The sequence below is a fragment of the Neopelma chrysocephalum genome, unplaced genomic scaffold (genome assembly GCF_003984885.1).
Source record: "Neopelma chrysocephalum unplaced genomic scaffold, ASM398488v2 Primary Assembly neopelma1_72, whole genome shotgun sequence".
In the NCBI taxonomy this organism is placed as follows: domain Eukaryota; kingdom Metazoa; phylum Chordata; class Aves; order Passeriformes; family Pipridae; genus Neopelma; species Neopelma chrysocephalum.
Genome location: NW_020897732.1, coordinates 10,319,197 through 10,329,623, shown reverse-complemented (window position 1 = coordinate 10,329,623; position 10,427 = coordinate 10,319,197). Strand labels below are relative to the sequence as shown.

Genomic DNA, 10,427 nt, shown 5'->3' with positions numbered 1-10,427 from the left:
GTCAGCTGGGTCCATCACATGGTGGTCAGGGCAGAGGGAACATGTGTCAGACCACAAAACCGCAGAGGGAGACAAGATCCCAGATCTGCTTGTCACCACCAGTTCTGGCCCACCACTCCCAAGTCCTCCCCATACCACTCTCGAGTCCTTTTTTTACTGCAGAGTAAAAAAAAAAGCAAATCCATAGCGTGTAAATCAAGGTTAGAAAGGTTGCAAGTCTATTCTCTCTTGAACTCACGTTAGTTACGGGCAAAAAAAAAAGGCACTTAGAGCCGAAAGCTGGTGTTTAACAATTTATTCCACAGGCCAGTGAGAGGGATGGCAATGCTGGTGGGGTGGAAGCTCAGCTAGAAGTAGTTGACGACCCTTCTGATGGACTGGACGCTGGCACTGCGCGCCTGCCACGCGTTGAAGTTGCTGAACTCGCCGCGCTCCACCACGTACATGCGGCCGCGGTAGTTGGGCTCCTCGTACAGCACCCACCTGAGCAGAGAGGGAGGGTCACTCAGTCCCAACACCGTGGTCATGGCAAGTGCCCACGTGGAGTGGCTGCATTTAGGCACTGCAGCACCACAAACTACAGGGGTCTGATGGTGCCCAAGTCCCAGTCCCATCCTGTGCACGGAAATGCTCCCAGTGGAGGTAAATGCAGGTGCTTCCCCGTTTCCCTCAGTGTAGCCTGGCAATTACCCCCAGCCAGACTGGACCTTGTACTGGATTACACCAGTGATGGAGCCTGGGACCAGAGGCTCCCCTCTTCACATCACTCTAGGAATGGATCTCTTTGAGCTTCACCATGTGCAACAGAAACAATTTAATAGCCTTTGATAGTGCTGAAGAAGGACATGAGTCCCCTCAACCCCTGGATAACCCTGTTTTGGACAGTAAGGAGAAATGTGCAACACTTGATGGATGTTCTGCCTCTTTGAACTGACTCATTAGCTATGATGGGGACCATATTTAGTAATTTCTCTCTTTGTTAGTAATTCTTAATTGCCTCTTTGATGCTTTCCAACAGAGAGCAGGACTTGGCTTGGTTATCTTCATCTCTGCATCCAGACTTAACCAAAACTTTCCCTTGGAATGCAGTCAAATAGATAAAACACTCAATAACCTTGATGACTTTGGCTGGCCTGACTTCTTCACCTGGCTTGGCTACATCGTTCCCTGTTGGGATGGCTCATGGCATGTCTTTCAGCATTTGAAGGTCTTCAAGTCAGGAGCAATTCTAGTGGCCAAGAGGAATAATTTTGCTGTTTTCCTCTCCCTTCACCCCCCTTTAGTCACATTTGTCATGATATTAAAGTGGCCACGAGCGTCACCTCTGTCCTCTATTGAAATCTCCCTTGCTGCTTAAACCAAGTTTTGCCATTGCTCTGACAGTTTTACAGTCATACAGACAGTTTTTCCACTGTGTCATTGCTGAGCTGCTCATCTCTGCTTCTTTCCTCTCTTACCAGTGTTTTTAAGGATTTTATAAGGATCTGTGCTGCTTGTCCCATCTATTGGCTCAGCTATGACAGCAGAGCAGAAATGCAATCCTCCAAGTCATTTGGTTTCTGTGGTCTGTCTTGCCAGGAACTCAGCGGGGACCTTGGGGTTGGGACCTCCTGTATGTGGGATTTCCAGGGAGAAACTCCTCCAAATACTGGATGGGTCAAAGACTGCTGGGCCTCCAGGGTCAGACAACAGCTGGTGAACTCAGACCAGTCTGAGCCAGAGCAAAAAAGCTGGAGGCTTGGGGGAAAAAGTTGTTTATAAAACCAGCCACCCATGGGCATTATTTAAAAAAAAAAAAGAAAAGAAAATTTAGGGTATTTAATCAAGCCAGCTTACAGATTCCCTGACATATTTGGATTTGTTTTGTGTTTCTGAGAGGACACGAGGTGGGACTGTGCTGGTCCCTTTTCCCAGCTGCCTGTGCACCACTATGACCTGCCTGGTGCCCCTCTCCTGCCCCAGCCTGTGCCTGCACCATTGCTGCAACGGGCTTCTCACAAACAAGGAAGCATTCTTCAGCACTTTTTGCAGCCAGTTTGTATCTGAACTGGAATTACAAAGCCATCCTCAGACTTTTCCTCTGAAGTTCACTTTGCAGCACATGGAGAAGGCTGCCTGGTGCTCACATGAGTGTAGTGGCAGGTTGCCCTGAAGCCATGTACCCCCATCACATATCCCGATGTGCACTGGCAGAGAGTGTCCTCAGCTCCTCAGCTTAATTAAGAACAATTTATAAAATTATCCTCCTCCTCTAGATACACCCCAGCATTGTTCCTAAGGCACCTATGGCTTTCTTCGTTTTCTACCCCATACCTTCATCTTACACACAATTCTCCATATATTCAGACAATTGTGGACCTCTTTGGCCATCAGCTCACTGTCCCTCCCTCATGCACTCCTGGAAAGAGCTCCCAATCCTGTTTTCTGCATGTTTCAATCACTGCTAATGCTATTGGAGGTACTGCAAGGTGGTAGAACAGGGATGTCCACGGGGCACTGCTGACCCACTGGGACATGGTGGTTCTTCCAGCTTTTCTCTGCTCTAGAACAACTTTCAACAGCACGTGGACCCTGGGGAATAGAGCAGGGGGAAGAGTAACCCCTCATAGGCACTGTCTTGCCCAAGATTTATGCGTTTCTCTCCAGACACATGGTTGATGTGTCTGTACAATCACATGGAGGGAATGGGACAGGCCTTGGGGTAGATGGAAGCGCACTGAGTGACCTGTTGTGGTGACAAGAACCCACTGGCTTGTCCCTTTGGTTAGGGAAAGGCTGCCAAAAAAAAAAAAAGAGGAATAGAAGGAATAGCAGAAAGATGGGAATGAAGTGTATTGGCAGTGCAAGGTGATGAGTGAAGGATTGTATGGCTTACTTAGCTATTCCTTTATTGCCTAAAATTTATGTTCTCTGAGACCATCAGCGAGAGAGGAAATCAAGTCAGTCAGGAGTCCAGAAAACAAACAAAAAAAAGGATGATCCTGTTCTCAAGCCCAGCATGGGAGAGCTGATCCAGGCACATAGCACACAGCCCTCAAACATCTTGGTGCTGTGTTTCATTAGCACACAAACCCAGAGGACATGGGAATGAAACACGCATGGAACCAGCTCAAACCCTATAAGCCAAAACTGGCTGCTCACACTGAAAAACGAGGAGGGGAATGCTGCAGCATCAACCTGAACCAAGCAGGAGCCTTTCAGTGGGGCTGGAAGTCCCTCATTCTCCATGTAGGATTCAAGCAGTGCCACAGGCAGGTATCGCCTCTGCTGAGAAATATGTGATGTTCATTGGGCAGCAGCATTTGGGTACCTGTTCTGGTTGACATTTCACAACCTGCAGAACAACTACCAAACACTCCTAAATGCTTCAGCAGAATAAATGGTTGGTTTGCTTCCTGCAAGTTGTGTCACTGTGGTGTAGAAAAGCTCTTTTTGGGGGATTCTCTCCTGGGCCGCAAAACAAATTTATCTTTTTTAAGCTGTTGTTTCTAAGCAGTCCTCTGTGGAGTGGCTGAGGCACAAAGGAGGACGAGATGAACACGTCTTCATCTAAAATCAGATGATACCATATGTGATACTGGAGCTGGCTCTGCCCGTGGGAAGGGCAAAGCCACTCTCCACTCAACCTGCAACAGCTTCCGAGGAGGCGGCAACACCTCGAAACTGCTCCAAAATAGCAATCTCATTTCCAGCATGGTTTTAACAGCTTTATCATCACCCTTTCTGGCTGTGTGGGGTAACAGTTGCCAGCCCCAGAAGGGCAGCAGGGAAGGTGCTGGACACCCTCGGCCCCACCACGCACCATGCCAAAGGCAGACGTTTGTCTCCATTCCCATGTTTCCAGATGATCCATCATCACTTCCCTCAGGCACGGCCGCCTCCACAAGCACAGGCAGCAACTTTTTATCAGCACGTGACACCATCCATGGATTTTGAAAAGGAAGCAAATATTTCTGTATCCAACAGATGTCACGTTGTGGGAATTGAGGGTGAAAATCACGGATTGAGACTGTGGCTGAAACTCCCTTCGTCTCCACTGACCCCTGTCCTCTGCTCCACAAACGGTAGAGGATGGGTCCTGGGAGAGCTTTGCCAGGCTGTGCCCAGCATCACCTACACCTGCAGCACCTCTGGAGTCACCTGGGCTTATTTGGTTCATCCAAAGGAGAAAAAGTGGTGCTGTGGGGTCCCTTTCTCCTCCCTGGTCTCATCTCTCTACTGTGGTATCTTATCCTTTCCTTCTGCAGCCTGGGGACAGCAGGTCCCTCTGCACTGTCCTACCTTTTAATTGACTTTACAGATCTTTCCAAGCATTTCCATCGACTGTCTTCCTGGGATCTGAATGTAATACTACAAACCTCAGTGAGTTTCCTCACCATGCTCCTTTCAGTGCTTTTCTTTTTTCCAATTTTTTATCACTACTCAAAGACCTTGAGAAGTCATGTAACATGTTAACACAAACAGTCCAGGATCCCACGCGAGGGAGAGCAAGCTTTGTGCTCCCGATGTATTTTGTAGGGGAAGGGGAAAATCAATCTGAAAAATTTAAGTGCTTGAAAGTTTCTGGGCAGCTTTCCAATTTCTCAAGCTCCAGGCTCTGCCACAAGGACCTGAGCAGTAAATTGTCCCTAAAGCTCTTGCCAGAGTACTCACGGGCTCCCTCTTGGCTTTATAGTGTTGGTACTCAAATGCTCAGCTCTAACAGGGTCCCCAGTGGGCTCCAGCCATTTCTTCCCATTGGGAGTGGGTAGCTCTGCTCCTTAGTTTTAATGAAGTGCCACTGCCTAATCATAAGCCTGGATTTTTGGAAGAGGAGAGGTCTTGGTTGTATCAGAAAAAGGGTCTTGCAGGACACTCACTGTCAGGGTGTCACAAGACTGGATGGCAACAACTATTCTGGAGGAAAAATGAACAGAAAGAGTCCAGCATTCCACGCTGGAGGCTGGTGAGCTGCACAATATCCAGTCCAGGACAGGTGAAGAACAATGTATACGTGTTCCCTCCTCTGTAAAGGCTCCCCTCTGCCCCGTGCTTCCCTCCAGCCACCCTCTGCCTGGCTCTGGGAGCATGTTGTGGCATTCCCCAGCTCCCAGCACACTTGCAGTAAAAATGCAATTGTCAGACAGAGGAAAAGGGAGACAGACAGATAACAACCCATCGGACAACGAGAGAAAAAAGACATTAAAAAAGACAAACACCATAGAGAATACACAAATTTCCACCAAAACAACAAGGAAAAGGCAAATCTGACATACTTCTGAGGCTTTTAGGGGCATCTGTAGAGGCAGGAGGATGGGGCTGAGCATCAGTAACTCATCTGCAAAGTGAGTTCATGAGGCACCAAGGGTGACCAAGACCCCCATGGGGTGTCTGGGCATCACCACTGCAGTTGCCTCTGTCCTTCAGAAGCAGGATTTAATTTTAAGCCTCACTTGTGCCATCCAGGTTTCTGGCGTTGAAGCCACTTGCAAGACAAAAGCCTTGATGCACCAACCGAGCCACACATCCACCCTCCCCAAAAGCCTCTGCACAGCTTTCAAAGTGGTATTTGGAAACATGATCAAAAATGTTAGGAAGGCATGAGGGAAGAAGGGGAAAAGGGAGAGAGGAAGGAAAGGAAAAGGAAAAGGAAAAGGAAAAGGAAAAGGAAAAGGAAAAGGAAAAGGAAAAAGGATCAAGCTTCTTTTAGATGTCTTGTTCCATACACTGTAAAACGATGCCTTGAAACTCTCGTAGCTTGTGTTTAGCTGCCACTCTTTGAAGCAGCTCTCAGTGGTCGGGCCCCAAAATTCACCTTAATGCCCACTTTTAGGCTTTCTCCAAGCCCCTTCACTCCCTGGAGTGCTGGGCACAGGGTGTGCGGGGCAGGGAGCACGGCAGGGCTGCGGGCCAGGACACGAGCAATTACTTACGCGCCGTCGCCGTACACTTTGAGGGCATTGATGCAGGTCTTGTCCCAGCCTTGTCCCTGCAGGAAGGAGCAATCTTCTGTCAGCTCCAGGCTGGGACCCCTAAAATGGCTCCCCTCGAATATCTCGATCCTGTAATGCTCGCCGTGCTGGGGACAAAGGGATTCGAGTCAACAGTAACACAAAAAAAAGCAACGATTTATTTCTCCGGCTTTTATAAGACAAAGATGAAGATGGAAGGGTGCTTTGGAAGGAGAATGTGAAGAGCAGTCCAAGACCACTGGTGCCAGCATGCACAGAGCACGCACAAACTCGTGCTGCCTCCCAGCACACCAACCAGGAAAGCTGCCAAAAATCCCTCTCCCCTGCACCCCGCTGCACCTTCCTGCAGCTGCCGTGGACACCTGCAAACACATCGCTCATGGGGTGCATATGCTCAGGCACATGTAGCCCCTCTTCCACATGCAGATCCACCCCCCTACCCCACAAACCCTCCATCCCAAATACAGCATCAGCTGCAGCTCCGACTCTCTGTGCGCCCACACAGAAAAAAAAGATACATATCCAGAGTGTACAAAGATGCTGGACTATTCCCCTAAACTAATTTGTGTTGCCTCCAGTTCCATGTGTAACTGCTGTTCCTGATGGGAGATGTTGTGCCTTTCTTTTAGGAAAACGAAAACAGGGAGAAGAAAAGGAAACTTTCCCAGCATCGTTGTTGCTGCGTGAGCCCTTGACGGTGACACAACACAAATTACTCTGGGGAGATCTCTGCAGCCTGCGGCAGAGCTATGTGGGACAGGCTGAGCTGAAAAGATATTTTTAAGCCAAATTCAAAGAATACCTAAATGCATTTTTCAAATAAACAACGTCATCGCACAAGAAGGCCGGGCTGCGATGCCAAACTCCACAGCAGGCAGCCACCGGCAGCAGCCAAGTGGATACCGTGCCTGAGCAAACATTCCTCCGGGAATCTGTGCTGCAGAAATGCCTCAAAGCACTTGCTGGCATCTTACAGGGAAAACCTTGGGCCAGGGAAGGAGGAGCACATCCTTGTGCTGGCCAGAGTCCCGGGCCTGGGGCAGAGCACCCCTCCATGTATGGACCATGGAGGTGCTTTGGGAATGAGGTTACAGAGCTGAAACAGACCCACTGTTGTGTGAAAAGCAGCTTCGGGGCCAGTGGGAAACCTCACCAGCTCCAAGTAGGCTCATCATTGCCCTGGGGGTCTTCAGTGATAGGACAGTCAATGGAAAGACCCAACCCAGATTCATTTTTCTTTGTCACCTTTTAATCTTCCCAATTAAACTTTCCTCTCGACTGTGCTTTTAAAAGCTTCATTATGGGAGGGGAAAATAATGGTTTACTTTAGGATTACTGGGGTGGGGTTTGCAACAGCAGAGAATTCAGCTAGAATTTGCTAGGATCAGCCCAGCTGCCCTATAGGTCCAGTTCAGAGAGAAAGCCCTCAGGCTGCCCACTCCCCCTCTGCATCCGTGGGGAGCCCAGGCTGCCACAGCTCAAACTTGCCTTGGGCAATGAATCTCCTACTGGATTCCCTGGTGCATATTTTGTAGCAGCTTGCATTGAAAAGGGAAAGCACTTCGTACTAGCAGGACCTTGCCATCTCATCTGGAAAACCACGGGAATATCTCATCCCATTAAAGGCACTGCGCTTCACTGTGGGAGGAAGAAGTACTTTCCTCCTGTCTGGGGACAGGGGCACCCGTGTCTTGGCTTTGTGGCCTTTGCAGAGCGCTCCAAGATGGGACAAACCTTCCCTAGGAAACCATTTCCTTCCCAACGGGACACACTATTTCTAAAGAACACAGGTTTTCATGACGCTTGTTCACGGGGCTCCCGTGACCAGGAGAAATAAAACCCAACGGTGCTCCGGCCGGGAGAGCCAAACGCCGCCAGCAGCTTCCAACTCACCATCCCGACGGGCCGGCAGGAGCCCAGGTGGTCGCTGCGTCCATTCCAGCGATAGAAATCGGGATACTCTCCATGCTCCAGGATGTACTGCTGCCCTCGGAAGTCGGGGTGGTCGAAGCAGACCCAAGCTCCGCTATGGACGCAGATGGAGTTGACCCGGTTGAGGAAACCTTGCTCCTGGAAGCTGTTGCAGCTGCCGCAGACGTCCAGCTTCCTGCCCGTGAAGCATTTGCCTTCGTAGAAAGTGATCTGGGGGAAGGGAGGAGAACGGGCCCGTGGTGAGGAGCAGCGGCACGGCCGGAGCTCCATTCCGAGCAGATGGGAATCTCTTGCAGCTGCATCATTTCAGGGTGGTTTGGGTTTTATTTTAGCTGCTTTCCAGCACAAGGAGCACGACATCACTGGCATTTTTTCCTAAGAACCGCGTTTGTTTTTCTGGGAACGCAGCGCATCCCGCGTTTACGACGCTTCTCGCCGCCTCGTGCTCTGTCACACATATTTCCAGCAGGAATGTTTAAACAGGAAACTTGGCTCCCGAAACGCAGCTCCTTCTGCCGCACCCCTCCCCATCCCTGCTCCCGAATTTGCTCCCAGTATCATCACTCACGTCGCGCGTGCCGGGTCCCTTATCCTCATCAGGGCCTCCAACCCGGAGGGCGCTCGGGCTCTCCGGCCCCAGGCTGAAAAAGGGAAGCGGTTGGGTCGTTACTTACTTTTCCTGAGTATTGGGACATTTTCTGCTGGCTGTTATCCAAGACCAAGAGCGGGAGCCAGACCAAAAGCGGGATGGACAGGACATTGGACACCCCACTATATAGGGGCCGGCGGGGGGGGGCCGGGCCGGGGCTGGTGTCGCGAGGGCTTTTTAACAAAGCTGCGGGAACCGGGGGCTTTGCGCTTTCCTGCTTCGTAGGCAGAACCGCCGGTGACGGGGCCTGCTGAGTCCGGGGTTTTGATTTTGGGCAGATGATCTGACAAAAGATTTGCTTGGCAGGGCTTTGGTCGATTAGCAGTGCACATTTACCGTTCCTTTTTGGAGGACTTCTTTTTTTTTTTTTTTTTGGTTGGTTCGTTTTTTTTCCCCTCCCTTTTTTACTTTTTCTTAGAGCAGACAACAAGTAAGTAAGGAAACTGCAGCACCTCTCTAAGAATGGTGCATAATTCCTCTGTGTTAGGTTTGCTGCCTTTTACTATCAGGCTGCTGCTTTTTTCCAGCTTCTTCCCACCTATTACAGGGTGGCAGCCAAGAGCAGGCATCCTTGGAAGACTCCTCACCAATGCACACTGCACTCCATCCATCAAACCAATGATTTCTCATTCAAACATCTTTAAATGGCATCTCTGAAAGCCAAGGACCTGATTTCCTCCAAAGCACAAATGTTGGGCTCACAAACCCACTGATGTTATTCACAAACATCATTTTTGGGAATGTTTTGATCTTCCAGCACTGAAGCCCTGACTCACAGCTGTAAATCAGGATTAGAGGGACTTTTTGACCATAAAGTTACTGAAACAAAGTGACTTATATTGCAGCTATATGGGACCATAAAGTCCTTGTCTATGTTATAAGAACATCCAGAGATTTTAATTGTCTTATTCTCAGGACAAATTAATAAGCAAAGGAAACACCCAGCCCATAAACCTCATAATTTTATATTAACGAGCCAGGCTACAAAGAGGTAAAGGCAAGTGCATTGGGGTTGCCCATGGACCAGCATTCAGAGATGTACCAGGTCTTAAAAGATTTGTCTCTTATGCTATTTAATAGCTCTGGAAGAGACTTCACACACAGCTCCTGCTCATCAAATCCTCCTCTTCCTCACCCACTGGGCCCTCATCACCTCCCCCCTTATCCTGGACCATCAGGCACGCGCTTCAAATCCGAACCCTAAACCCTCATTTCCTGGCAGGTCCAAGTGCTCATACGTGCCAGCAGCCTCGCCTGGCAACCCCGCTCTGCTGCCTTGGTTCACCGCTTTGCTTCAAGATTAAAGACCGTTCCTGAAGAAAGGATGTCATCATTAGGGCTTAAACGCACGCCGCCCTTTCAATTGAGATGTAGAAGTTAATAATGGCGTGTGTGCGCACACGTAGGCTGAGCTGGAGGATGTCAGTTGACTGGGATGCGCTGGAGGAGGAAAGAGGGAGGTGGCACATTGCGCTGGGAGAAGAAACACATTCTTCAGCTGACGCAGGTAAACCTGCCCCGGCATCGCAGAAACGCGGCTTGCATTTATATGTTCTGAGGGGCTGCAGGAAAGAATGAAAAAAGCCTCATCTAATTAAAAAAAAACAAAACCAACCTACCCAAACCCTCACTGAAGCGCCGGTGCTAATTTTAAGGTGTTAAATTAATCACCAGGTGATGCAGAGAAAATTAACAGTGCACGGAAAGTCCCACTTGGAAGAGCGGCAGCCAGGGCCGGAGGGCACTAGTGGTGTTCCCCAAAACCAGCCCTTCCCTGTGGCCTTGCACTCAGTGCCCTGGGAGGGAAGGAGACGTGTCCCTCTTCTGAGCCACAGTGGGGAACATGAGGAGGACGAGGTGGCACCGTCATTGGCACTGGGACCCAACTCTGCATC

At 49.7% G+C, this 10,427-nt stretch overlaps 1 protein-coding gene across 1 annotated transcript; it reads right to left on the bottom strand.

The window, feature by feature from the left end:
* Window positions 1-280: 280 nt before the first annotated feature.
* CRYGN (crystallin gamma N) lies at window positions 281-9,986 on the bottom strand. Its single transcript, XM_027686881.1, has 6 exons — window positions 9,771-9,986; window positions 9,169-9,170; window positions 8,452-8,524; window positions 7,845-8,093; window positions 5,913-6,058; window positions 281-483 (listed from the first exon to the last, which is right to left on the bottom strand). Exons 1-6 carry the CDS (start codon window positions 9,864-9,866, stop codon window positions 348-350), a joined length of 702 nt encoding a protein of 233 aa, XP_027542682.1. The 5' UTR covers window positions 9,867-9,986; the 3' UTR covers window positions 281-347.
* Between the last annotated feature and the right edge of the window lie 441 nt (window positions 9,987-10,427).

What these genes read in the sequence shown, in the direction of transcription:
- CRYGN (XM_027686881.1), bottom strand. Translation starts at nt 9,866, where the DNA reads ATGATGACATCCTTTCTTCAGGAACGGTCTTTAATCTTGAAGCAAAGC. An exon ending in CCTGCCGGCCCGTCGGGATG is followed by an intron (nt 6,059 to 7,844) that starts GTGAGTTGGAAG and finishes CTTTGTCCCCAG; the next exon opens with CACGGCGAGCATTACAGGAT. An exon ending in AAAGTGTACGGCGACGGCGC is followed by an intron (nt 484 to 5,912) that starts GTAAGTAATTGC and finishes CTCTCTGCTCAG; the next exon opens with GTGGGTGCTGTACGAGGAGC.